General features: G+C 56.9%; 3 protein-coding genes across 3 annotated transcripts; all 3 read right to left on the bottom strand.

Annotated features, from left to right (window-relative positions):
• Positions 1–447: 447 nt before the first annotated feature.
• Positions 448–9,918, bottom strand: Efna2 (ephrin A2). Its single transcript, XM_041669413.1, has 4 exons — positions 9,426–9,918; positions 3,450–3,763; positions 2,048–2,113; positions 448–1,886 (listed from the first exon to the last, which is right to left on the bottom strand). The coding sequence occupies exons 1-4, from the start codon at positions 9,551–9,553 to the stop codon at positions 1,768–1,770; spliced, it is 627 nt and encodes a 208-aa protein (XP_041525347.1). The 5' UTR covers positions 9,554–9,918; the 3' UTR covers positions 448–1,767.
• A 3,224-nt stretch (positions 9,919–13,142) lies between these two features.
• Fam174c (family with sequence similarity 174 member C) lies at positions 13,143–15,228 on the bottom strand. Its single transcript, XM_041669095.1, has 3 exons — positions 15,006–15,228; positions 13,968–14,084; positions 13,143–13,451 (listed from the first exon to the last, which is right to left on the bottom strand). Coding segments are annotated over exons 1-3 (324 nt in total). The 5' UTR covers positions 15,212–15,228; the 3' UTR covers positions 13,143–13,450.
• Positions 15,229–16,512: 1,284 nt separating this feature from the next.
• On the bottom strand, positions 16,513–20,200 carry LOC121459390 (cold inducible RNA binding protein). Its single transcript, XM_041669094.1, has 7 exons — positions 20,088–20,200; positions 18,288–18,396; positions 18,100–18,206; positions 17,883–18,021; positions 17,730–17,811; positions 17,394–17,464; positions 16,513–17,181 (listed from the first exon to the last, which is right to left on the bottom strand). Exons 2-7 carry the CDS (start codon positions 18,388–18,390, stop codon positions 17,165–17,167), a joined length of 519 nt encoding a protein of 172 aa, XP_041525028.1. The 5' UTR covers positions 18,391–18,396; positions 20,088–20,200; the 3' UTR covers positions 16,513–17,164.
• Between the last annotated feature and the right edge of the window lie 6,674 nt (positions 20,201–26,874).

Below are 26,874 nucleotides of genomic sequence, written 5' to 3'. Positions count from 1 at the left end.
GGGCCTCATTAGGAAGCAGCCCCCGTTGCAGGGCACAGAGCGGCTGAATTAATGGGCTCAGAGCGTTGCCTCTCAGCTAATTGTGCCCGAATGCAGTTGCCGTGGGTGACACACAGACAAGGGGCCACCGCTGGGATCCCAGGCTGTATGTCAGGTCACTTGTCACCAGTGACCCCCAAGCCTTTGGGCAACCCCAAGTGGGGCTAAACTGGGGAACCCCAGGCCTCCCTTCCCCGAGACAGACGTGAACATCACCACGGCCCTCACACACCTGAGTCACATGGGAAACTGAGTCACAGAAATGTGGTCTTGGCAATGGGAGATAACTCAGAACATTTGTTTATTGTGTGTGCGCGGCATGTATAAAGGTCAGAGAGTGATCTCGGTGTCAGGCTCTGTCAGGCTCACGTCTCACTATGTTGAGACAATCTTTTGTTTCCTGTGTACACGCTTGCTGCTGCCACCTCCCTGGTGCCGTGTGACAGGCGTGCGCCAGCATGCCAGGCTTTTGTCGGAGAATCAGGGTGATCCCTAAGAAGCCGGCCTTCTACTTGCAGACCCCCCAGGACCCCGAGAGCAGGCAGGAAGCAGCAGAACTATCCCGAGAACCCTCCCAAATGTCCGAAGAGGGAGACCCATACCTTACAGTTGGTTCATTTTATTATAAAAATACAGACTTCAAAGCTGAATGTAATGAGGGGCTGGCCACCCGTCCCCCTGCCCCTACAAAAGCTCCCCAGCCACCCCTTGCCATGGCGGCCATCCACAATATACATTTATCTAGAATATATATAAAATACAGAGTGAGGAAAGGCGGGTAGAAATCCGAAATCCATAGAAACACGTCGTGTGGCCAGCTTCACTGGGTCCTTTGCTCTTTCTGTATTTTTGGTAGGTAGCTCCCCTTTTCAGTCCTGTCCAGTTTTTTTTTTTTCTTTTTGGCGTTTTTTCTTACAAACATTACTAGGTCACATGATTAGGGGGGAGGGCTCCAACGGACAAAAAACCAAGTTTATTGCGAAGTGTTGTTTCTATCCTAAAAAGTCCACCCCACTCCCCCAACCAAAATAAAAGTCCCCTCGAATTGAAGGTCTGGAAAATTTTTTTTTAAAAAGAACTTCCATTCTGTCCTCAAGAATACATTAAAATAAATCACAGTACACATTTGCTGGTTTCTATTTACAGAAATAAAACGTCTTCCCGGCCCTGGAGATGGTTGTGCCTGGTGAGGGGTCTGGGTGGCAGGGTGAATTGCAGGGCTGAAGGGCTTTCTGAGATCTGAGGGAGGGGGGCTCAACAGTGGCTAGAACAAGGGGCATGAGCCCCTGGTGCCCCACTGAGGGGCTGGTACCATACACCCCTTCTGAGTCAGGCAAGTCTATGGTGGGCTCCTTCTGAGACCCAAATAACAGAACCAGGGGAGAGGAGTGTCTGGAGGGCCCGGCCCACTCACCTGCTGGCCTGTCCCAATGTCATCAGCAATGGCCAGGGAATAAATTAACTGAAAAATACCCCTCAAGTCTTTCTGACTGAACTTAAACAACGCTGGGAGGCCTTGAACTCCCTGGTGGCCTTGGAGAAAGTGACTTGGCCTGGCTCTCCTCCGCAGGCTTGGGATAGCGTCACCTCCCTGGGCAGTGGGCGGCCTCCTCCGGGGAACAGCACCATGGAAGAGAAGCAGCAAGGATTTTGTCTCGGAGGCGGCCGTGCGGGTCCGAGGGCTGAGGTCAAGGGGTCCAGGTGGGGCTGGTGTCCTCCGTCCTGACACTAGGAGCCCAGGAGGGTCCACAGCACAGGGACCGTGGAGAGGAAGAGGTGGCAGCCGCCCAGGCCACTGCAGGAGCTGTTGCTGGTGAAGATGGGCTCGGCCTCGTACAGGGTCTCATCTGTGGGGACACAGGCCGTCAGCCAGGCCGCACTGGGCTGGGCACTCTGGAAGGTCCTGGGCTTGGGGGAGGGGTTGGGATGGGACTCTGCAACCCCCAGCTCTCTGGGCCACTCATGGAGTCAAGTCCTTCCCCGGTCACTACACACTAAAGACACTCACTGGTTGGACGCACGTAAACTTTCAGTCGCAGGCAGGGACGGTCCACCAGGTTGGGAGGTGTGGCAGCTGGAAGAGAGGACAACCTTCTGGGGGCTCCATGCTCCCTTCTCCACACTGCTGACCCAACCCATAAAACTTAACCACGTGTCAAAACCCGAGACACAATGCCCTAGGCTTCCTGGGAGTCTCTCCTCTGTCCAGGCTGACTCCAAAGGCTGAGTAAGTTACATCTCAGAGCTTAGTAACAGGGTGAGACTTTTAAAATTTATTTATTCATTTATTGATTTGAGACAGGGACTCTTTCTTTATGCAGCCCTGGCTGTCTTGGAACTTTCTTAAAAACTAAGCTGTCATGGAACTCACAGAGATCCCACTGTTTCTGTCTCCTGAGTTCTGGGATTATAGCGTGCAGCAGGACACCTAACTTAGGGTGACATTTTAAACAAAAAAACAAAACAAAGCAAGAGCTGCGGAGGTGGCTTGAGGGGTACAGAGAATGCTGACCAAGCACTGCAATGCGATTTCGGATCCACAGCTCGCACACGTGGAGGAGGCAGAGGTGGGAGGATGGCCCAGCCACATTCGGGTGTGCACTCTGCCGTCCTGTCAGAGTGGAGGTGAGAGGGACAAAGTGTTCAAGGCCCTCCTCGGCTCCCTATGGAGTGTGAGGCTAGCCTGGGCTACATGGGACATGTCCTAGGCAGCTGGGACAGGAGGTGCACACTGCAGAGATGTGTAGCTGGCTGACCCTGGGACACCACCTCACGGTCTGCCGGCCATCCTCACCCATCCTCACCCAAGATTAAAAATTACAAAGTAAAAATTAACACTTGGGCTGGGCAGTGGTGGTGCACACCTTTAATCCCAGCACTCGGAAGGCAGAGGCAGGCGGATCTCTGTGAGTTCAAGGACAGCCTGGTCTACAGAGAAAGTTCCAGGACAGCTAAGGCTACACAGAGAAACCCTAGTCTAGGAAAAAACAAAACAAAACCAAACACACAAACAAAAAATTAGCATTCGTTGCAGAGATGGAAGGAATTATTACACTCCTGATCTTTGTGGGATTCTCATCTCAAAAAGAAAAATGTCATTTTTTTCCCTCATTTTCTGGGACTTCATTGTAAGAACCTTCTGCCCGTCCCCACCCACTTCTTGCTTGAATTAAAAGGAGGAGGAGGAAGAAGAAATGGAGTCTGGTGGGCACATGGGATCCAGTGCAGTCCCAGGGTGCTCGGAGGCCCCGCTCCCCATGGGGTCTCCCTAGGAGACAACTCAGAAATGGGGTTTCCTCCATTTCACCCTCCTCCTCCCAGGGTCATGGGGCATGAGGCTGGATGACAGTTGGAAGGCACTGTCTGCCTCAGTTTCCCTGTTTGCTAAGGGGCTAGCTTTGGCTACTCACAGATGTAGTAGTACTCGTGGCCAGGCCGGAACTCAAAGCCCAGGGAAAAGGGCGTGAAGAGCTGGAACTTCTCTGAGAACTTGAGGGGCCCCCCGGGCGCTGCAGGCCGGTTGCACTCCCAGCGCTTGAAGCCTCGCTGCCGGTGGTCACAGGAGGCGTGGCCCTCGCCGTTCACCATGTACAGGATGTACTGCTCCATGTGCTCAGCCGGGGGCAGCGGGGCCCCGTAGTGCGGGCAGTAGATGTCCAGGTAGTCATTGATGCTCACCTCCACCGTGTAGCCACCACCGTCACCCACGGTGCCCACCTGAAACCTGCGGGGGTGGAGGAGGGCCGGTCAGTGGTCATGGCCGAGGATGGACCCATCCGGTCCCCCATCCCCACCATCCGTGCCCAGCACCAACTTCAGCCTCAGTTTCCCTGCAAGGAGGCAGAGGACCCTCCCCTTGGCCTCCGGCAGGGTCACGCTGGCTTGCAGGCACCGGAATCAAGCCAACCTTCCACGCTGTGTGATCCCAGGGTGTTTCCTGCCCTCTCTGTGCAACTCCTTGAGACAACCTCTTCTAACTCCATCCTCCTGCCCCACCTCACAGCGCTGCACAATCTCTCTCTCCGACAGGTTCCCTGGTTTCTGGACAATAGCATCCCCACCACTCCAGTTCTGCCCTCAGCCTCAGCCCTGGCGTTGCCCCGCTGTACCCAGCTGTCCTCCTGGAGGACCAGCCTGACCCAGCCGTGTCTTAGAGGACAGAGGTTGGCCTGTGGGGTTGGACAGCAGCTCCCCTTCCATCTCAGCCTCAGGCTACTGCAGCCGGAACCCTCAGATCTCACTGAGTGCCCCCCAGGTCCCTGTCATGTAAACGCAGGCCGAAGGGGGGGCCGAGGGGGTCCTGTGAGAACCTTTATTAGCATATGAAAGCCTGATAGCTGGGAGTGGGATGGACTGCCTGGGGCTCCTTCACCTCCCAGTACAGCTGGGGAAACTGAGGCCCTGCAAAGGGGAACTCGGAGCTTCATGGTACATCATGGGGGGGGGGTCACTGCGTGGCACAGTGGGGGCTGAGGGTTCCGGGGTTCAAGGTCATCCTCAACTACACAGAGAATCTAAGGCTAGCCTGTGCTATATGAGATCCTGTCAAGAACAGCAGGGAAAAAAGATAGCTGCTGCTCCTGGGTTCCTGTACCAACCAGAGGCCCGAGTGGGGCTTCCGGAGCTTCCCGCACGGCTCAGTCACAGATTCTTGGAGCCTCAGGTGTGATCCTCAGTGTGTCAACTGTCCAGGGCGTCTATCTCAGCTACTCTGTGACTTAGTGTTGGAGGTCCTCTCACTTGAGGAGGCTGTGGGTGCTGGGATCAAACTCTGTCTACCCGAAATCGCTAACAAAGACAGAAAAGGACATTGGCCGCACCTCTCCTCCATCTTGTTCCCCACTGATCCTGAACTCTGCCCTTAGACAGCAGTGGGGCTACAGAGGCTCGGAGACACGCCTGGCCTTCCCCATGGGTTCTGGGGATTTGAACTCGGGTCTTTGCTTGTGCACAGCAAACCACTCTGCCTACTCAGCTGAACCCCCCCAATGCCCACTGCTCACAGATGGACAGAACTGTAGACGCTGGTCCTCAGTAGACCACGGCAAATATCTGTCAACCTCACGGTCTCCCCAAATCCACGCCAGATGTTCTGAATATAAACCAGACACCAGACCCGGAGGTCCAATGCTGTCCATCTTTTCCTGGTCTCTCCAGGCTGCAACTCGGACCCTTGCACACGCCCAGAGCCCACCTTCCACCCTGGGCATGTACACAGTAGTGCTCAAGCCATGCGTGTTCCAGGGCACCCAGTGGATGAGGACCCCACCAGATGCTGGTGGAGGATGCTACTACAATCACACCAGCTTTGCCGTGTTGGTGGTATTCATGGTTCCAAGTAGGTGGGTAGCCATGAGCCAGAACCCTACCCTTGCACTGGCTGGTGTCTGCAAGGCTGTTGGGGAAGGTGGAGGGCCCACTCCTAAAACAATCCCTGTGGAATTAAGACAAAGCCCAACTGTTCCATCTGCCTGAAGATGCAGAAAAGCAAGCAGACAGAGAGTAAACTCTCACTAAGGGCTAATGATCCTGAGACTTCTCACACGGAGGCTGTGGTCCACGGCTTCCACTCCTTGAAACAATCCTCCTACCTCATGATTTTGCCAACTTCTCTTCTTGGTACACAGGTGGGCTGGTGAGAGGCACATCGGGACTTGAAGCCCAGAGGTAACCACGACTGACCATCCCGTGCCCCCTTAGACACAATGACACACAAAGAGGTTTCATAGACCATGTCTGCTGCCCATGAGGGACATTACACAGGGACCCATGGGTGCCAGAGGTCTGTAAGAGACCGGGGGTCAAATCTGCATGAAGAGAAGAAATGGGGACCCAGGCCTCATGTAGCCCAGGCTGGCCTCTAGCTCACTAGAGCTGAGGATGACCTTGAACTCCTGAGCCTTTGCTTCCTCTTCTCTGTGTTGGGGGCAGCCTTCGCCACCACGCCTGGCTTAGAGCTCCAGCCGGAGCCCTGGCTTTCCTGGCTCTCAGTGAGCATTCTTCCCTTGGAGTCCAGCACCAGACTTTTAATCTGTTTGTTCGTTTTGAGGCAAGGTTTCACGTAGGTCAGGCTGGCCTAGAACTTACAGCAATCCCCCTCTTCAGCTTTGTGTCCAGTTAGCAGGCGGCTACATCTGGCTTATCTGCTACCAAAGGCATCTGTCTGTCTCTGGCAGTGTTCTGTTCCCTCTGGGCACCTAGTCTCATTCTTCAGGACCCAGGCTCTCAATTCTGCCACTCCCCTAAGGCCCGCCAACCACCAGGTCCTCAGCCCCAAATCCTCCCGGCCTTGCCTACCACTCCGAGCTCCCCAACCTTGGAGACAATCTTCCTCTCCCTCTTTCTCCTTTATCAAGACAAGGTTTCTCCATGTAGCCCTGGCTGTCCTGGAACTCGTTACATAGACCAGGTTGGCCTCAAACTCAGAGGTTCACCTGCCTCTGCCTCTACTGGGGTTAAAGGCATATGCCACCACTACTGGATGGAGGACAATCCCTTGCAAAACACAAAGACAAACACGCGACCAGGTCCCTTTCAGGAGGAGCAAGGCCACCAGAACCAGACAGGAACCAGCCACATTCCGCTACAGAGATGGTGCCTGCCTCAGAAATCAGGTCTAGCCAGCAGCACCATCTTCCTCTTCATGTGTTCTGCTGGTAACAGCATTACTGCCCACATGGAGGTCACTTGGCATGGGACACCAGGTTACCCCACTCTCAGCAGTATCTCAGAGGTGGGTGACATCTGGGGCAACAAGAAATTTCCTATGATGTCTGCTTTGGATCCTCATGACCTGTCTGCAGGGAAAAGCAGCAACTGGTAAGGCCACTTCTGTGGATGGCCCTGCGGCTGCCGTGGGCGCCACACCAGCTCTCGGCACACACCTCACAGCCATGAACTCACGGCGGAGGCTCACACCCTGACATACTCACTCAGGCGTGCCGCATGAAGATGTGTGTGCACCCCACTCTAGTGGACGCACGCATCCACTCCCCTGCACAATCATGCGCACACGTGCACACACGCAATCACCCCGGCTTGCGGTCCAGCTTTATGCAGACATGCATCCTGGGCTCCCCCGGAGTTGTGGATGAGAACATGCAGCCACATGCAAAGCCACAGGCCACTGCAGACTCCATGAACACAGGTCCATGAGCCGCTGGACAAAACCCACATAAGCTGCAGCTAGGTCACAGAATGGCTGAGCGGTCTGGGCCTGTGGTGGGGTGTCCTTGTCAGCCTGGCAAGCAGGTTACAGCCGGAAACAGGTCTAGAGATCCCAGAGGTCAGGGCAGTGTGTCCCACCAGGTGGATTGGTCAGGTAGACCTGGATAGGGGCTTTCGGGAGTGCCTGGGCAGGTGGGTGTGGGTGTTCATGCCTCCTTGTGGAATCACTGCCTTCAGAAAGACATCCCAACAGCCTCTGGGCAGGTGTGGGTGGACAGGTGGCCAAGAACATGACTGCCTGCGTGTGTGTCCCTCCAAGTCACATAGGCGTCCGTGTCCTACATAGACACGGGTACTCTGGAGCAGGTCCACCCCTCCTCCACTTCTCAGTCTTTTGTGTGTGACCCATACTCACGGGGTCCCAGCATGCCCCCACTGCCTGTTTTATGTCATGCCGCCCATCCTGCATCACACGAGAAGCCGGGGTATCCATCCTGCCCAGCTCCTCATACTGTACCCCATACTAGGTCCCCTTGGATGCCAGCCCGAAATCATCCCTGCACGAACCACCCATCAACATCCACTGACTCTTAAGACTCCATAGCAGCCCAGACCCCCATGTGCTGTGTCAATGACAAGGCCCTGGGGCATGGTGGTCATCTGTCCTCAGGCAGGGTCACCCATAGAGGGGAACCCAAGGAAGAGACAGGGATCCGAGGAGCCCCCCACCCCACCCCACACTCTATAGGGCTGGCTCTGCTACCTGCCCGGCCGGCCACCCTCTCAGGCAGCCTGTCCGGACACAGCAACAGGAGGTGGTCGGCCGGAGCTGGACCCTGGTGATGAGGAGGACACCTCTTTCCTTCCTGAAACAGGGTTCCAACCCTGTGGCAAATGGGGACAACAGGGGCAGCCATGACCCCTTCTCTTCATCCCCATAGTCCCTCTATCCTCTTTTTCTTTCCCAGACAAAGGACAGGCCACACTGGGGACAGAGACTCTGCAAGCTAAAACCAGAAAACTTAGGCCGAGGAAGCGCAGCTTCCCCAGCTCCCTGCACGGCCACGGGAGTCCTAATCAAACCCACATTTGACCAGCATAGTAGGAAGGCGATGTGGGGAGTGGGGGTAAGTGGTGGCCCTGCCAGGTCGCTGCAAGGCCCTGGGGTCCCTGCCCTCAGTCCTAGGGGACGGATGGATGGTAAGGGGCAGCCAGAGAGCTACCACTCCCATGAAGAGACACTGGTGGCCCTTGTCCCACAGCTCGCCTCAGAGACCAGCTTCTCTGCAACTTTCCGTCCATGGATCAGGAGGGCATCCTGGCTGATGCAGCCTCACCGGTCAGCGCTATACTGCGCCCAAGCATCAAAGACCCTGAGCCTGTCTCCCAGGAAACCCTCCAGCACCCACCCACCTCTGAGACCCTGTAACGACTCAGAAGGTCCTAAGCTACTCAGAACGTGGTCAGTGGGTATCCAACTTTTCTCACTCCGCCTGTAACAGAGGTTTCTGCCGTATCCCTGACTCTACCCAGTGCCTAGCAGGGTCTGCCCCATAAGGTGCTGCCGGACAGCAGGGCTGGGTGCCTTTGCTGGGTGTGTTGGGCTGGGCACTTGGCCACCTGGGTCTCCAGTACCAGCTCCAATTCTCTGGCCATGACCTTGAAGCAGCCCCTCCTTGCACCCCCTCCTGCACCTCAGTTTCTCCAGAAGCTAAAAAGAAGGTGGAAAACAATATGCCCTGGTTGCACCCCTCAAACTGTCCTCCACCTCTTTGGTGCCTGTCCCTCTAAAGTGCCAGGGGGATTGGAGCAGCCCCTAGAGTGAGCGGAGGGGTAGAGAGGGGAACCTTGCAACTTCCCCAAGTTCAACTGGGGACCCACAGACAGGACTCTCGGAACCTTCCTTCGCAGAAGAGCCTCGTCCGGGGACTCTGGGTGTAAGGGAGGTCCCCAGGGAGCTCCACCAAATCCTCAGCCCTCCAGGACGCTTCCTTCTCCAAGAGGCCAGGGGTTCACGAGTGTTCCCCACCCCACCCCCGTGCAGTGCAAGTCCAGCAAAGGAACTCCAGCGTGTGAGGGTATGAGGGGGGGTTTCCCCAAAGTCCAGGAGCTCTGCAGGGAATACTAGGCACCCCTGAAGTTCAGGGGTAGGTCCGCGCGCTGCAAACCCCAGAGCTGGGGCCTCTCGGGGTCCCCGGGGGTCCCCCCTACGAGCTTACCTGGGGTTGCTGCGGTTCCAGTAGACTGCGTAGCGGTCAGCGTTGGCTCGGGCCGGGTCCTCGTTGCGCGCACGCAGCGGCAGCAGCAGCAGCAGCAGCGGCAGCAGCGGGCGCTGCGCGGGCGCCATAGCCCCGGTGCTGCCGCCGCGCTCGCTCGCTAGCTCGCTCTCCAGCCGCCGCCTGGCCCCGCCGTCTCCGCCCCCGCGCGGGCGGAGCACCGCGCACTTGGAGATCCCGCCGCCCCGCCTCTGCGCGCGGCCCCGCCGGAGACCGCAGGCGCCGAGAAACCAGGCGGCGGGAGGCGGCCGCAGCGCGGGACAGAGGCCCGGGTCATGCACTGCGCAAAGCGCTCTCCCGGGCTCCCCGGGCGTGGGGGCTCCCCTCGCCTTTGTCCCCGCTGGAGCTTCTTGGAGGGTCGCGGGCGCCCCCTCCCGCCGCGCCCCGGACCTTCCAAGCCTCAGCCGGGCCCCGCCCCGGCCAGACTCGCGCAGACTCTGCCGCGGATCCCCAGGGTCCCGCCCCAGCCACCCGCAACGGGCAGGAGAACCCCCAGAGCGCTGCGCCGGCCCCTCCGGGGCCCCGCCCTATGCAGATTGGACCTAAGGGCTGGTCTGCGCCGTGCCTGGCATCTCAGCACTCGGGAGGCTGAGGCAGGAGGATTGCCGCGAGTTCCAGGCCAGCCTTGGCTGCAGAGTGAGATGCTGTCTCAAAACAAAAACAAAAATACAAAACCAAAAAAGTTGTAGGCCAGCTGTGGTGCTCGCCTGTCCTCCCAGGACACAGGAGGCCAAGGCAGGAGGATCCAACATTCAAGGTCATCCTCAGCTACTCAAGGAATTCAAGGCTAACCTAGGCTACGTGAAACTCTGTATCAGAAAAAAAGCTAAAGTTCCAAGTCACCCTTGTCTAGCTTTTCACCCTCCTCGGCTGTACATCCCTGAGGTCCTTGGGAGTCACTTCCGGAACTCGGGGAACTCCCCCACACAGGGGAAAGTTCCTGGCAGAGGGACTAGAGCCCCAGACACCGAGCTGTGTCCACCAGATGGGTTTCGCCATCTCGTTTTTCATTTGCTGGGTCCCGGGTCGAGTGCAGGGTGCGCAGGATCCTGGGGCACCTGATTCTTATAGTTCCCTCTGCGTGAGGACAGGGAAACACTAAAGACTGGCAACGCTGCTGGGACGAGCAGGGCCAGGATGGGGTAGAACTTCAGGATGGGGTGGCCTTCTGTGACAAGTTCCCAAGCTCTGTGCTCCCAACACACGCACTCGGGGGAGGGGGGCAGGGGAAGGGACGGACAGGTTCTGAGATCTTCACCCGGACCTGAAGTCCGGTGCCCCAACCCCAGTCTGACCATGACCACTGGAATGAATCCTTGTCTCTGTAAACCTGGCCCACACCTCTTCAGGTTTTGCTCAGGGACCTGAACTTGTCTGTCAAGGGTGTTCTGGGATCCCCGGGGCAGGCCCTGGTGGCCCCCACAGGAGGGCACAGGGCCACACACGTCCATTTTCTGCCCATAAAGGTGAGTGTCTCCAGGTTGCCCTGCTGGTGCATAAGCACGCCCTCGGCATGAGGAGGCAGCCCCGATGGGGACCTATTGACTAGACTTGTGTTAGGTTCTGGCCATGAGCAGCCACAAGGACACCTAGCAGCAAGGCCACATCCCCAGGCCTCATTTGCATGCTGGGGCCACCGACTCGAGAGCTGCCTGCTGCCAGTGGATTTGAGCAGAAAGCTTTCTGTTCTTGTCTGTTGTCTCAAGGTCAGATTCGGAGCGGGGACAGGAACAAAGGCGGCTGTCCCCCATTCTACCTCCCAAGCCTGTCGCTCCAGGCTCCTGAGGACACACAGATAGGGGAGAGCGGGGAAGCTGTTCAAGGGAACCCTATCTGGCAACCACAGAGACAGGGACCCTGGAAGCCCTGTCCCCTCCCTGAACAGCCTCAGTTCATGGGGTCAGTGGTCACTGGAAACCAGTTCCTGTTTTAGAGACAGAGGTCAGGGATCAGCAGGGGTGGTTCCAGATACATCTTGGTGTAGATCTGTCCCAGGTACTCCTGGGGCTGTGCGCTCAGGCTGTGGTCCACCCTATGGTCCCATTTGCACTGTGAAGGCCCTGGCCCGACCTAGCCTGCACCCATGGCCCACCACCTGCCACTCTTGGTACACAGAGCACGGCCTCAGGCCCCTGATATCAGAGTTTGGTGGCCCCCACAGCCATTCAAGGCCAAATCGCCAGGAAGGAGGCAAAAAACATGCAGAGAGAAATTTCTCATCACAGAATAAATTGTACCAGGTTTCCCACCTGTGCTGTCAACTCTTGACTTCCTGGGGAGATGACAGTGACATTCACCTGCCCCCTTATCCCCAGTGGAACACCTGAGTGCTAAGTAGGCTGGTCCCACTGAGAGGTCTGGCTTGCCCACATCCAGGATTGGGGATGGCAGGAGAGGCCTTGGTTTTTATTTTTTGCATATTGTGGTGTGGCCGGCAGGGCCAGCTTATGTGAGTCAGTTGTTTCCTTCGGCCATGTGGGTTCCAGGAATCCAACTCGGACTTAGAGGCAAGCAGCTTTGCCTGCCATGTCTTTTTGCCAGGCCAGGATTTGGGATGGGTACAAGCAGGAGCGGTGTCCCGAGGTCTCGTGCTGGGAGCCACCCCAGGCATGCACACAGGCTAGCCAGGCCCCAGGCCTTCCATCTTGCCTGACAGGCCCTTCTCCTGGCTTTCAGCGGCGCAGAGCTAATAGTGCATTAACCTTGACGGAACTGCCAATTATCCCTGCTAATGCCGGGGTGCAGTGACTGCTGACAGGCGGATGGTGGTGGGGCCACCTTCCCTGTGCTGGCGAGGAGGCTGGGGTGGGGGCTTGAGTCTCTTCTGACCTCATTATACTAATCACCCTGCCTTTTGAAGCTTCAGCAATGACTGAGCTCTGGGATCAGGGGCACAGATCACAAAATTTGTGGGACCAGGAACCAGGCCCATCCCAGCAGCCACAATACAAAGATGGAAGCCAATCAACAAACAGGGCAGAGGGCCACCAGAGCTGTGACTCAGGAGCGCTGGCTTCCCCTGAGTGTGGGCTGGGGGTGCAGACCATAAAGGTTTCCTTCGGGCAACAGGCCCTGACAGCCACTGGAGGGGACAGGCAGAGACAGGCAGGGGTGGGGCCACAGGATGGAAACGGGGCACCACCCAATGGGTACCAACACTCCTAGTAGGCCCAGGCAGACTCAGGGTCCCACCTCAGCCCAGCAGGAGTCTGTGGGGCATGGAAGTGGATGAAGACTGGGTATCCACAGGACAGGAGCTGGGCAGCCAGTCCAGGCCACCCACAGGACAGGGTGGTTGGAAGGGTTCTGAATTGAACCTATTCCCAGGTGGGGTCCTGGGAGGCGAGGTGGCGTATGACTGCCATCTGGTGGCAATTTGTTGTTATGACGAGGCAGAATGGGCTGGGGCTGTGACCTCAGGCAGCAAGTGATCCCTGTCTCGCTCCTGTCCTCCCCCCCCCCCCAAGCTAAGACCATGGCTAACATTGGCTAATGTTGAACTGCAGCCCAGAAGTCCCTGGGAAACTCTGCCGCAGCTGCCGTCTCCGAACAAGTTGGAGGAATAAATAGGTCTCTCTAGAGAGTGACATCAACAGGCAGTCAGGAATGACAACCTCACCCACTTCACCAGGTCATCTAGATGTGACGTCAAGGGGGAGGTTTCAGGTCAGCTACAAGGCCACTGCTTCATTTATTGTCCCCAAAGCAGCGGAAAGGCGCACACTGAGATCCCAAGGTCCATTCGCTCCATCATACCTTGTAGGGCTGCTTGTCACTTATGGGAGGCATGGGGACAGAGCTTTGGGGGCCTCAGGTCTGTGGGCTGGTCTCAGTGAGGTGAGGTCACATTGTCCTGGCCTATGGAGCAGCCGAGGGGTTGTACAGACACCCTCCAGGAAGGTTGACATCAGAGCCCGCAGAAGACACGTCGTCTCTCGTCCTTGTAGCCTACCACCCCCACCTCAGTATCTGCAAGGGGAGGGACAGGACAAGACATGGGACTGAGTGATGCTGGCTCGAGGGGCCTCCGTAGCCTAGTCCAGCCCAGCCCGCAGGAAGAGATGCTCCTTCCAAGTCCACCAGCGTAGGGAAGAGAGACCACAGAAGGTGCCAAAGCTGGTGTCAACCTCCTTCAGGAGCCCTGGAAAGCCAGATTTAGTGACTATGGGTCCTGGCTCTACAGCAGCCATCACTGTAACAGGACAGTCAGCCCTGATGCCACTTGGTCATCCCCAGTGCAGCTCTACTCTGTCCACAATGCCACCTCCCTGTGAGGCTCTCACCTGGAACTCTCCTGGGTCTGTTTCCATTAAATCTACCAAGATCTTCCTGACACCCTGCCTTCTTGACCCTCATTGAGGGATTAGCCACGCCTCCAGCCCTTTACTGGGGGACTCTAGGCGAAGGTTCTACCTCTGAGCTAGACTCTGAACCCTATTTAGAGACATGGTCTTTGCTAATTTGTCTCAATGAACTCCTTCCTACCATCTCAGATTCCTGGTTTCAAAGACGGTCTCTTCCTCGCTGTCCAGAGATGCCATCTCTTCATGCTCCTCTTTGTTGGTCAGAAGTCCATACCTCCTTCGCTGTGGCTTCTTGAGTCTGCAGGGGGCACAGACACCCTCAGAGCCTACCAACATGCTCCTGCCCACTCCAACCCCCAAGGTCCAAGCCACCTGCAGGATGTGAGTCCTTTTGTTGGAGGAGCTACAGGAGCAACTCTGGGCATGGTGAAAGCCACGGAGGCACATGCGCAAACCAGCCACAGCTCCCTATTTAAAGCATAAGCCGCAGTCTGACAGCTAGGAAAAAAATGGAAAAATGGGGCCTTTTTTTTCCCGAGTCAGTGTCTTGCAGCCCAGGCTGACCATTTAATATTTTTTAAATTAATTCATTTTTATTTTATGCACAATGGTATTTTGTCATGGGTGTTAGGTTCCCTATAACCGGAATTAAAGACAATTGTGAGCTACCACGTGGGTACTGGGAATTGAACTCAGGTCCACTGAGCCATCTCTCCAGCCCATGACCATTTAATTCTCTAGGTCAGAGTGTTGAGATGACAGGTGTGTCACCTCTACGCGGTCCTGGGAATGACACCAAGGTCTCTGCATGTTAGGCACAAAGCTTTAGCTGCCGAGCCTCAATTCTGCAGGGTTTGTTTGTTTGTTCTTTTGTTTTTGTTGTTTGAGTGTGGAGTTTATTGAGATAAAGGGAATGGGGAAGGAAACGGGAGAGACAGAGAGGGGAAGAGAGAGAACAGAAAGTGCCTCCTCTGAGAAAAGGCTAAGGGAAGGGCGAATTTTGCAGTTCTTGCAGTCCGGCGCGGTTTTCGGCAGGCCTGTCACAACAGCACAGGGGAGACCGAGGGACGGGTACGGCCGTCCTGAGGCCGCTGCCCACTTAGGCCAGCCCAGAAACCACAGGAGTCAAGACCAAGAGCTAGGCCGGATGCCCGCGTCACGTGCTCTCCCGCCCACCCCACAGTGACTTACTAAATGCTGATTGGACGTGCTAACGCACCTAAAAGCCCGGATGAGGAAGTAGAGCGAGATCAGGCCGCTGAGCCCGGTGATTACGTAGAACAAACGGAGCAGCGTGGGACCCGTGCCCGAGGGCCCCGGGTGTGTATAATTGCGAGGTACAGCTGTCCAGCTCGAGTTTTCTGTGGAACCCGGGATGGCGCACGGGAGGAACAGCAGCAGCAGCAGCAGCGTGCGCGGCGCCATGCCGAAGCCGAGGCGGAAGTGAGCACAACCCCGCCCCACCCCGCCCCCAATGCCCCGCGCGTCTGCCGGTTTTTCTCCTTTTAGTGCCTGATTGGGATGACAGGCGGGCGGCAAGACTCCTCCCCGCCACGCCCGAGTTATTCCCATTCCCACCCTATCTTAGACCCAAGCAACACAGCAGGGTTCTGGGTCACAGCCCTTTATTCGGGCAGCCCCCAACATTCTGCCCCAGCAACCACGCCTGCCCCAGCTTCGTTCTCTGGTCCTGCAGGAAGCCTGCGTCGCCTGGGAGCGAGTGTCAGCTCAGGAACTGCCTGGAAGGGAAGAGGAAGAGGACATGGGTAAGGAAAGCCCAGTCCAGCCCCGGGGGACCCCCAGACCTCTGAGAACCGTGGGCGTCCAGGGACTCCAGCCCCAGACCCCGTGCACTCACCTGGCCGACTGTGCAGTCTGCGGCTCCTGCTCCTGGGGAGCCTCCTAGGACCCGAAGTCACGGCCACAGCCATTCTCCCATGGTTCAGGTTGGCTCCCCTTCATCCTGCCAAACAGAGGCGCGTGACCCCGACATCCCCGTGGTTCTGCAGCGCCCTCCCGCCTCCCAGCCTCTCTGCTCCCACCCTCGCGGCGCCCACGTGGCTCGTCCCAAGGTGGCCAAGGCCCAGGGCATCAGTGCCCTTCTGCAGCCCCTGGGCAGAGCCAGGCTCTGCCCTGCTCAGCAGCCTCACGGACTCTGGGCAAAAACTAAGGACAGCAGCGCGGGTCTGAAGCCTGTCAAGCAAGGAACAAAAACATGTCCACAAAGGCAGCACCCGGTGGCTCTGGCCGGCCTCGGGAGGACTGGCAGGAGGTACCACCAGTTTGACCCGACTTCCAGAAAGCAAGGGTCAACCCCAGGCCTAAGTTTCCGTCCAAGTGAGCTATAAATCAGAGGGATGCGACACGAGCGAAAGTGTTACCTCGAGGCACAGGCCAGCTGCACAGAGCTAGCGGGGGGGAGCAGCAGGCGAGTCTCGGAGGGTCTGTGGCTCGCATCTGTCCCCCGAGGGCTGCGGCTTCGGAGGCTAGCAGAGAATGCCTGGAACTGGCGGGGCACAGCCGCTAGGCAGCCTCACTGGCCCTCCCTGTACCCGGCCCTACACTGGCCAAGGCCTCTGCCGCCCCCCTACCCCTCAACACTGCCCACTCCCGTTCCCACTGGGCTGCTTGGGCCTCCCGCACTGCCCTGCCTTCCTAGCTGCTCTGCTGGCCACGGAGCCGCAGCTCAGTGTGTCGGCAATGAAAGGGAAATGGTCAGAGTGAGGTTCGTTTCACACCGTCTTTTAATCGGCTTCGTGAAGCCAAAGAAACTGCGTACAAGAATTCCTTAGCCACTGTGAATACAACATCGATGGAGTATGCATGTCTTCGGTAAAAAAAGGACAATATAAATAAACACTTCCACAGCCTGCTGGACTGCTGTGCATCCCCATGGGCCGCGACCTGTGCCCAATGGGCAGGACCTGCTGTGCTCCGCAGCGGAGCTGGGGAGCTGGAGAGCCATGGCTTGCTCAAATAGAGTCCATTTCATCCCAGGAGGGGTGGGGTGCCAGACTTCATGGGCAACCACACAAAAAAGAAAAAACAATACAACCGAAAAACCCGAAAAAAACAAAAACAAGCAACCAAAAACCCACACAACCCAGACAATTTAGAAAAAACAAAAACCCATGGCTCATTGTAAAAAAGTAAAATCTGAAGTACTTTCAAAAACGTTTTTTATACTGCTTAAAAAGACAGCGCTTCCTTAAAAAGAAAAGTCTGGTCACGAGGCCATCTCGGTCAGAAGCAGGCTGTTGATGGGTCAGAACGAAAAGGACTACAAAAGTGGGAACAAGGTGCTCACTACACAACGTTCAGCGAAGCTCCCCCATCTTAATTACAGCCATGGAAGGACGATCTGGACGCAGAGGGCTTTTACTCGTTGTGTGTAGCTGAGGACAGAAGCGGGACAATGTAAAGGCACTGGAGCTTGTGCTCCGCCCGCACGGGAGGTGGCACAGGGTCCCATGCACCTGGCACCCTGTCCTGTGCGGCAGTTCTGGGAGCTGTGCCCCAGGCTGAGTGGCCTAAGTTGCTGAGGGCACAAGGGTTCACCAAGCCCAACCGCAGGCCACTAAGGTGGCGTCCTTGGAGCCAGACTTACCATAACTGTCATAGCTGTCTCTGTAGGACCCGCCCGAGCTCCGGTAACCATAGCTGCCACCCTGACTCCGGCTGTGGAAGGACACACGGACACTAAAGGGCACATGCCTAGCAACATTGGGCTTAGCCCTGCACCAAGTGCAGCTGGCAAGAGTGGGTTCCTAGTGGGGGCTGCTTGCCCTGTACTGAGGCCCTGGTGCCAGCTGGGTATTCAGCAGAGAACAAAACAAAAACACCTGTGCCCTTCAGCTGGGGCAACCCTCCCTCTGCTCATAGCCTAGGCCCAGCTGCTGTCACCAAGGCTGAGTCATCTCCCTGGGGCTCCCATCTGGCTCACCTGGCATAGTAGTCTCTGGAGCCTCCATAACCTCCACTCCGGGAATCAAAGCGGCCACCTCCATAGCCTCGGTCTCCCCCACCTGTAGATGACAGAACAGTCAGGGAGTCCCTACAGCAGTCCCACCACCAGTCCGAGGCCCTCAGCACTCACCTCTAGAGAACCCACGGCCCCGGCTGCGTCCCCCGCGGAAGAAGCCTCGGCCTCCAGAGGAACCACCCCGGTATCCCCGGGACCGGTTGTCAGAAGACTTGCCAGCCTGGTCAACTCGGATCTGCCGCCCATCCACAGACTGCCGAACAGAGGGAGGGTCAGCATGCCTACTCCACACCAGACCCATGCAGCCCAAACTGGCTGACTTGATCCTCACCTTCCCATTCATAGCCATCATGGCGTCCTTAGCGTCATCAATGTTCTCAAAGGTGACAAACCCAAAGCCTCGGGATCGCTGGGTCTCCCTGTCCTTTACCACCACCACTGTAAGGGAGAGTCATTAGGTTGTGCCCAGTCTGCCTCAGAGCAGAAACCAAGAACGGTGCTCCCTTACCCAAGTCTCACCTTCAGAGATCTGCCCGTACTTGGAGAAGACCTGCTCCAGTGCCTGCTCGTTGGTATCGAAGCTTAGCCCTCCCACGAAAAGCTTGCCTTCGTCTGATGCCATGGCAGCCTGCACATACCACAAATGTTTTGCCTTAACCCCTCCTCCACAGACTGAAGCCAGATAGCATACTCAGCCTTTTTAAGCTTTTGAGACAGGACCTCCCTTCACAGCCCAGGACGGCCTTGGAATTCCCTGCATGAGTGTAAGTGCTAGGATGCTGCAGTCCCGAAAGCTGAGGAGTCTCCTGCCCCTTCCTTCTCTATGTTTGTATACAGAAGTGACCCATGATCTTCCTGGGGAACCTGGCTCACACCGTCATCCAGCCACTCAGGTGGAAACATCAGACAAAGGACTCTGTGGAACAGCTTGGGACTGTTTGCAAACACTCCTATCATCCCAGCCTTTGGGATATGGAGGCACAAGGGTCAGAAGTCCAAAACCAATTGCAACTACACAGCAAGTCTGACACGAGCCTCAGCTACATGCTTCATCTCAAAACCAGACACAAGTAAGTCTTTTCGGCTCTATCATCCCAAACCCACATCTAAGACTGTCATATAACTCAGGCTGACTGTAAATGGTGGTTCTATTGCTTAAGACAGTGAATTCTAGACGGGCCGTGGTGGCGCACGCCTTTAATCCCAGCACTCGGGAGGCAGAGGCAGGCGGATTTCTGTGAGTTCGAGACCAGCCTGGTCTACGAGAGCTAGTTCCAGAACAGGCTCCAAAACCACAGAGAAACCCTGTCTCGAAAAAGCAAAAAAAAGAAAAAAAAAAAACAAAGACAGTGAATTCTAGCCCATTTCCTTCAGTGGGTCTTCATTAGTCCTGTCCAGAGAACTCCAAGGTCTAGATCACCCAGCCAGAATGGCATGCTGGAAATTTATTCACTTTACAAGAGGATGAGTGTGGTTGGGGACAGAGATGGCAGCGACTTCCTAGCCTCACCAGCTGACAGTTGGGTCAGAGAAGCTTCATCACTGAAATATGTTTTTGGGTGCTGTCAGGGAGCTGTGATACTTATGGGATGCATCCTGGGACCACAGCCCACTCATCAACCAAGGACTAGAGAAGTGCTTTTTGCTCGTTGGACTCCGAGAGAGGAGGTTGGCCTGAGAGGCGTGGCTATAGAGGGGCGTGGCATTTTAACAAAGTCGTTATTGGCTGGGGAGAACGAAGACCTAATGGCTTGGAGAACAAGTCCACTATAGTATTCCTGGGCCACTATACCTGGGAAAAACAAATTTGGGACGTAAAAGGGCAACATTCAAAACTACATGTGCTTTTTTTTCCCCTTGTGAAACCACACGGGGAAGACGGAACCGAGGCACAGCCACCTGGAGTAACTGGTCACAGGCGACCCAGCTCCACATCGGCGGACAACGGGGCTCTGGAGCTAGGCGCGCCCCGCCCACGGAGCAGCGCATGCGCCACGCGCACACCCTGCGCCATTCCATCCGGGCACTCCGCAGTCCCGCCATTTCGCCGGCAAAGCTTTTCAAAGCCTCACGGCCGCCATTTTACAAAGCCCACCATTAAGTCGGCATCAGCCCGGGGATGACGCGCGGTGGAGGACGCCCTCCGGAAAGCGTGAAGTCCCGGTGTCCCGCCGCCCGCCTCGCCGCCGGCGGGGTGGACTCCAACCCGGGCCCGCCCCCAAATCCCAGGGGCGTGCCGCTGCGGCTCCGCCTCGCCCGGGAGTCACAGGCCGCCCGCCGCCCCGGGCCCCTTAGAGCCGGTGCCGCCAGGGCCCTCACCGCTGAGTCGGGCAGGTCCCTGACGCGGGCGGGAAGACAGCGCGCCACACACACCCAAGCCTCCTAACGCGCGAGTGCGAGGGGGAGCGCCCGAGTCCCGCCTGATATACCCCTCCCCTGGGGCCCCGCCCACTACGCCGCGCTGACCAATCCGACGCGCCAGACTCGGCAGCTCCGCTCTAGTGGAGGGGCGGGACTGTCCCGGCTTCGCTCTTGCCCGCGCGGAGGCGCTGAGCGTTCTGATTGGCTGCCACGTGCCCAGGCGGCATTCTCCCGCCCGCTAGCGGCCAGGGGGCCGGGACAGCGCGTTTTGGGGGCGGAGCTGACCCACTTCCGCGTTCCCCGCCCGGTTGGCCTGCGGCGGGGGAACAAAGAACTTCCAGGCTTTTGCTACCTCCGTGGGACTCACCGATAAGGCACGGACCTTGACACATCGACTTCACACTTCTCCAGTCTTTTTTTTTTTCTCCCGATATTTTTATTACATTTATTTAGCTGAAGTGCGTGTGTGGAAGCCAGAGGACAATTTTCTGGAGTCTCTCCTTCCATCCTGAGGACCAAACTCAGCATTAGCGGCAAACGCCTTTACCCATGAGCCATTTCCTCTAACCCGAATCCATCTGACTTCCCTAGTGTCTCCCGATACAACTGACGCCTAGGCTCCCCGACATCCCATAAGTCATCCCAGTATTGGGCTCCTCTTCAGACTTGTTGCGGTACCTCACGTGCACCCAATTTAGTTTGCTCCATGACTGCCATTTGAACCCTGGTTTCTGCCCTCCCCCAAGCAGGTGCACATCACACGGCTGCTAGAGCGCCTGCATCCCGCACTACGATCGAACCGGGGGCCTCAAGCAAGCCTGAGCCATACCCCCATCCCCTCACTGGGGGATTCTAGGCAGGGGCTACACAGACCTATATCCGTAGCTTTCTTAAAAGTACACATATGCCAAAAGCTACGGAGAAACCCTGTCTCGAAAATCCAAAAAAAAAAAAAAATACACGTGAAAAAAACAAAACAGAACTGCATTTTTATGTATATGGGTGTTTTGCCTGAATGTCTGTATATCATGTGTCTGCCCTGTGCCCACTGAGGCCGTATTTGGTTACAGTTGTGAACTCTATGTGGATGCTGGGAATTGAACCCAGGTCGTCTCTAAGAGCAGCCAGTATTCTTTACCACTAAGCCCTCCTAAGTTTCCTGGCCTGTCCTTGACCTCTGTAGCCCCAGCCTACGAAGTGGCTGGGATAATATCCTCAACGCCGGGCCACAGCATGGCATCTCCTTTCACGATATGGGAGGACCTGGTTGGCCTCTAACTCAGGCAATTCACTTCTTACCACGGCAGTGCCTTCTGCCCGAGGGAGCAGCTGGTGGCGACCTCTCCCCAGATGTGCTGAGGGTGTGATCTGCTGACATAGAGGACCAAAGCAGCTCAAGCCTGCTCCAAGCCCCAGACTCACTGACCCTTGAATGATGTTGGTCGAGGTGACCCATCTGTGCCCAGGAGGAGGAGGATGCCAGAACCCCTCAGGGACAGAAAGCTCCCTCCTCCTAGATGGCAGCTGGTGACTCATGACCACCCCCTCTGCACCTCACTCCCCCCCCCCTCGGCACTCAGCCCTCCTATCCCCGTCAGAGCAGCCTGCTGCGTCAGCCACTCACGCAAGGAGGTTATTAAAAAGAGCTGAGAAACCAACATGCCTTCCCTCCCCTCAACGCGCACCATCCAGGAGGGGAGGGGACCGTGCTTCGCAGGAAATGCTGGACTGCAAGCCAGCCGAGCCAGAAATAAGGCAGCCCCCATGTGTGCCCCCTCCCGGAGGGAAAACTGGATCCCTGTAATCCCAGCTCCCAGAGTCATGCTGGGCCCCTGGTCTCGTTCACATTATGAGACCTTCCAGTTCCTGGTTTTGGGAATTGCCATATTCATTCATTGATTCATTCATTTAACCGGCACCCACTTAATAAGCTTATTACCAACCAGCTCCTTTGGGCCGGACTCCACCAGTACCCAGGGCCATTTCGAATCCCCAGAAGGGCGAGCAAATATATGTGACCCGCGGATACCGCTCCAATTGGCATCTCTTGAGTCTCTGGTGTACTTGTGTCAAAAGTGTGTCCCCGTGCACTTACCTGTGTCCACATAGCCAGGTGGCTCAGCGTGCCACCATGACCCTTTGTTTATTTTGGTGGGCTTTAAAAGGAGCTGGAACCCTCTCTCTCACACACACACACCCCTCCATCCACGCAGTGAACCCCTGCCTTAAAATGGTGCTCGGTGCTTGACAGGACACGAGAGGGCGCTGCAACCTCGGCTGGAGCGTTCAGGACCGCCGTCCCGCCGCCTCTTTCTGTAGGGTCGCCAGCTACTTGGCCACCTGACGTCGCTGCCCTGGACAGCCATCGCAGACAGAGACCAGGACAGTGCCGGTTTAAAATCGCCGTGCCCAGCTCGCAGGCGGCTTTCCTGTACAAGAGATCAGAATAGCTGGACTCCATGCCCGAGGTTCACTCCCGCGTGTCATGGCAGTGCGCTTGGCCAAGAACTCACCCGTCGGGTCCATCGTGTGTGCTCCCACTGGGGCCGTCTTGAATCCCAACTGACTTATAAATCCGAGGGATGCAGGATGCCACCTGTACCCCTTGAAGGCGAGCTCACTCAATCTGTAGTTCCTGGCACCGAGCTCGGCTCCTGGATGTCGCTATGGAGACGATGAGGGGCACCGCGCCCACCCATCCCCTGCCAGGTCCTCCCCCGACCTGAGCTAATGACCGGGCGGGAGGCAGTAATGAGCGTCTGGGTTGGGGACGGGCGTGGCCCGGGATGAAAGGCGCTTGTGTGGGGGCACCCTGGGGCCGCGTAATTACCGCCCCCTTCTCGGCCTGGCGGGGGCCAGGGACTCTGCACCTGGCCTCTGCCCGGCGGGGGTGCACAGTGGGACTGTGATGGCCAAGCCTGGTGCCCGTCCTCGGGGATCAGTGCCAGGGTGGAGATGCAGTCTGTGTGTGTGTGAGTGTTGCCAGGTGTGGCGCACATGTGTGCACGTGGGCAGGAGACCCGTGAAGATTTGGAGAAACATCTGGCTTCCGTGGACGGGGAAGCGGGTTTGTTCCGTGTGTGGTTAATTTTGCACGGCTGACCCGCGTTCCCTAAGGACAGGGTGGGTGGACGGGGTGCTGCGATGCTGACAAATGCGTGCACGACCTGGATGTAGATGTTCAGGGCAGGGCTAGGTGTGCGTGACTGGGGTAGGTGCTAATGGAGCCATCTCTGCTTGCTGGCATGACTCATGTTCCAGGGGTGGGCACGAGAGCTGTGTCAGAGACACCCAGGGCCTCCCAATTAGTGTAGCTAAAGTCCAGAGCCAGCTGTAGGAGTTGAACTTGCCTTTTCCTGGTGGGCCTTGAGCCCTCAGGCGGCCCCAGGTGTCTGAGGAGAGGGCTGGCCTCCTGCCACCCAGAGGGCCTGCTTTCTGCTTCTGGACAGGTCTGCAGCCAGGGGCACTAGGCCCAAGTTTTTCTGACTCATCCCTCCCCGCAGCCCTGAGTCACACCCCAGGAATGGGAATAAGAAAGCTTGGGAGGCCTGGCCCCTGAGGTTCTGGCTCAGACTGGGCCTTGACCGGCAAAGGGACGCCCCAGCCAGCGCACACATCCTATGACAGACCATGTTATACACGTGCACACCCTCATCCTCTGCCTCAGACCCGCCAGGCTCAGTCACAAACTCAACATGCCTTTGGCATCTGGTAGATCGCCTTCCTTAGGGCTTCCCATACCTGCTTGTCTGTCTTCTATAACAGCTAGGGCTGGGACAGAGCAATGCAGCGCAGGGGCATGTGGACACACGCACCCATCCACAAGGTCTGTATCAGATGGCCAAAACCCATGAGTGACCCTGTAATGACACCCAGGAAACCCCAGAAGCTAGGTGGCTCATCTGCCTGGGAAATGACCTATTTGGGTTTCTGCAGGATGGAAGGGAAGAGTTGTAGGGTATCTACCCCCAGGGGTCCTCAGATGTTTCTTGCCAAAATCCTTCTCCACCTTCATCATCCCAGGGCAAGAAGAGCCACCCCTGTCCTCTCAGTGTGCCCAAGCACATACGTGACTCTGGCATGGCTTCCCATGCAGGGGAAAGCACAGTCTCCGGGCAAGCAGAGAGAGAGAGAGAGAGAGAGAGAGAGAGAGAGAGAGAGAAGAGAGAGAGAGAGAGGCTTCTGCCTGGGGCTGGAGGCCTGTGGTACTTCCTCTGCATTTAGCTGCATGGGGATAGTTACAGGTCATGAAGCATCTATCAACCTCAGGGTGCCCAGAGGGTCTCCGTGCAAACAGATGGCCCTTGAACCCTTGGAACACCTGTCCACCCAGCCGCAAAGGGTCAGCTCTGGGTAGGTGGCACCCGGGCACCTCTCTGGCCTCATGCTTCATCTGAGGAGTGAGTGGGACCTGGGGAGCCTCCAGGGTCTGAAAGGGATTGGGTCAAGGGCATCTGCTGAGTTTCCTTCCTGCTGTCCTATGGGCAGCTAATTCCGCTGTCACTTAACTGCCCCAATTTGAGTGTATTTCCAACATTCTGCAAAAGACTTTCCTTTTTGGGTGTGTGTGTGTTCAGTCCTGGCTGTCCTGGAACTCATTTTGTAGACCAGGCTGGCCTCAAACTCATAGAGATCCTCCTGCCTCTGCCTCCCAAGTGCTGTGATTGAAGGCATGTGCTACCACTGCCCGGCAAGACTTTCCTTTTTTGTTGTCCTTGTAAGACAGGTTGTCCCTGAAATCTCTCTGTAGTGCAAAGTAACCTAGAAATCCTGACCCCCCCCCCCTTTATCTCTAGAGCCCAGATGACTGGCTAACAAAAGGCAGCCACTTCCTCAGCGCACACCTGTGAACACTCCTGTTTCCCACCAGGAAATGACTACAGAGGACTGGTCACAAGGCAGTGACCTTGGTGGCCTGTGGGTATTTAATGAGGGAGGGTGTCCTGGGCAAACATTCCAACTTTCTGGGCTGGAGAGCTATCTTGGAGGCTAGCACAGCTTCTGCTCTTCCAGAAGACTTGGGTTCGCTTCCCAACATGGTGGCTCACAACTGTCTGTAATGTAACTGCAGTCCCAGGGGATCCAAAAGAAGTCCTCTTAAATCTGCTGTGGCCACCAACCATGAACATGGTGCACACACACTCAAGACATATGAGTTAAGTCAATTTAAAACAATAAAAATAAACAAACACCAACTCCTTTTCTTCTTTTTGTTTCCTGTGGGGAACACAGAACTTCAGGCAAGCTAGGCCAGCACCACAGAGCAAATGAAGCCAACCTGTTTCTTACTTGGCCAGCGGGGGTGGGGTGGTCTAAGTTGCCCAGGTTGGCCTTGAACTCAAAATCTCCAGCTGACCTCTTTCTCCTCTGGAAAGCAGCTAAGACAACAGTCTTATACCACTGGGGCACGCAGGGTTCAGGCTGTCCAAGAACCAAGCGTGGGGTCGGGGTCAGGGTCATGACGTAGGTGTTGTTCACCGGGAGCCTGCCCCACAGTCCTCAGTAAATGTTCCTGGCTGGGGGTTGGTGGTGTTCAGCTTAGTCTTGTGGGGCGTGACAGCTGTCTGCGGCTGCCTGCTGGGGTGAGGGGTGACCTCCTTATTCGAAGGGGGCCGGTCCCGCCCACATTCCAGCAGGGTTAGGGGCACCCTCTCCGGTTCGGTCCGAGCCGTTCTGAGGGAGGACCTCTGACCCAGGGCCGGACCCACCTCCCTTCCCGTCCCCAGGACACCCAAAGCAGCAGCTGGTCCCACGGCTGGGGGCGGGGGCGGAGGTTGGAATGTAAGGGGTGGGGGAAGGGTGAAGGAGGGGCGGAAGTGGGGGAGGGAGAGGTGGGACAGCCAGTGAAAGGACTAAAGTAGAGGGGCCTGAATAGAGCCAGAAATAAGAGAAAAGCTAGAAGAGACCGAACAGGGAACCAGCTAGCCTTGCACCGGAGCGAGGGAGCCTTCCTCCTCCACTCGGCAGGCAGAGCGGGCTCACCTGCCCCGCGTGACACCGGGGAGGACTAGGTGGCCGTGGGTGGGGCTGGAATCAGACTCTAGGGGAAGAGCTCCACGCCCAGCTGCCGCCAGCGTAGTCTCCTTCCCAAGGCCGGGCAGGAGGGTGGAGCTGTTTAGAGCCCCACGGGGGCGGCTCTGCCCTGCGGGCACCATCTCTGGCCTCCTCCACGGGTTCTGCTCCTCCCAGCTGCCCACGAACAGCCACCTCCAGACCTCTGACATCTCAGAGCTTGCTGCCAGGTCCCCAGATCCCGACTGGAAAGTGGCCACCCCTTCCCCCAGGGGACTCCAGCCTTTGGCAGGAAGCCAGACCCCTAGTGGCCTCCTCCCCGCCCCCGGCTGCCTGGTCACAGAACTCTGCCCCTTTGCGAGGGTACCCCCTTGGAGGGTTTGGCAAACCACACCATTCCTTGTCGCCAGCCCCCACCCTAGGCCGGCCTGAGCAGAAGGTTGTTAACTAGCTTCGACCATGCAGTTACCCTTCTGCCTCAGCCTCTTGAGTGTTGTGACAGGTGTGGGCCACCCCCCCCCCCCACTTCTTTACGAAGACCACAAGCAAAGGCAGCTGATGACCTGGAATTCCCGCCCTGGGGATCCTTCTCTCACCCAAACTGCCTGCGTGCGTTTTAAAAAATCCTCGTCCTCCATCCCTGCTATCATCCCTAGCAGCTTCCTCCAGATTATTGGGATTTTCAGGCAAATCTGTTCTACTTTTTCTGCCTCCACCTCCCAAAGGGTGATTC

Source organism: Microtus oregoni, unplaced genomic scaffold (assembly GCF_018167655.1).
Source record: "Microtus oregoni isolate MIOR12 unplaced genomic scaffold, Mior012 000019F_ref0000042, whole genome shotgun sequence".
NCBI lineage: Eukaryota > Metazoa > Chordata > Mammalia > Rodentia > Cricetidae > Microtus > Microtus oregoni.
Note: the sequence above shows the minus strand (reverse complement) of the source record. Positions and strands in the feature narration are given on the sequence as shown.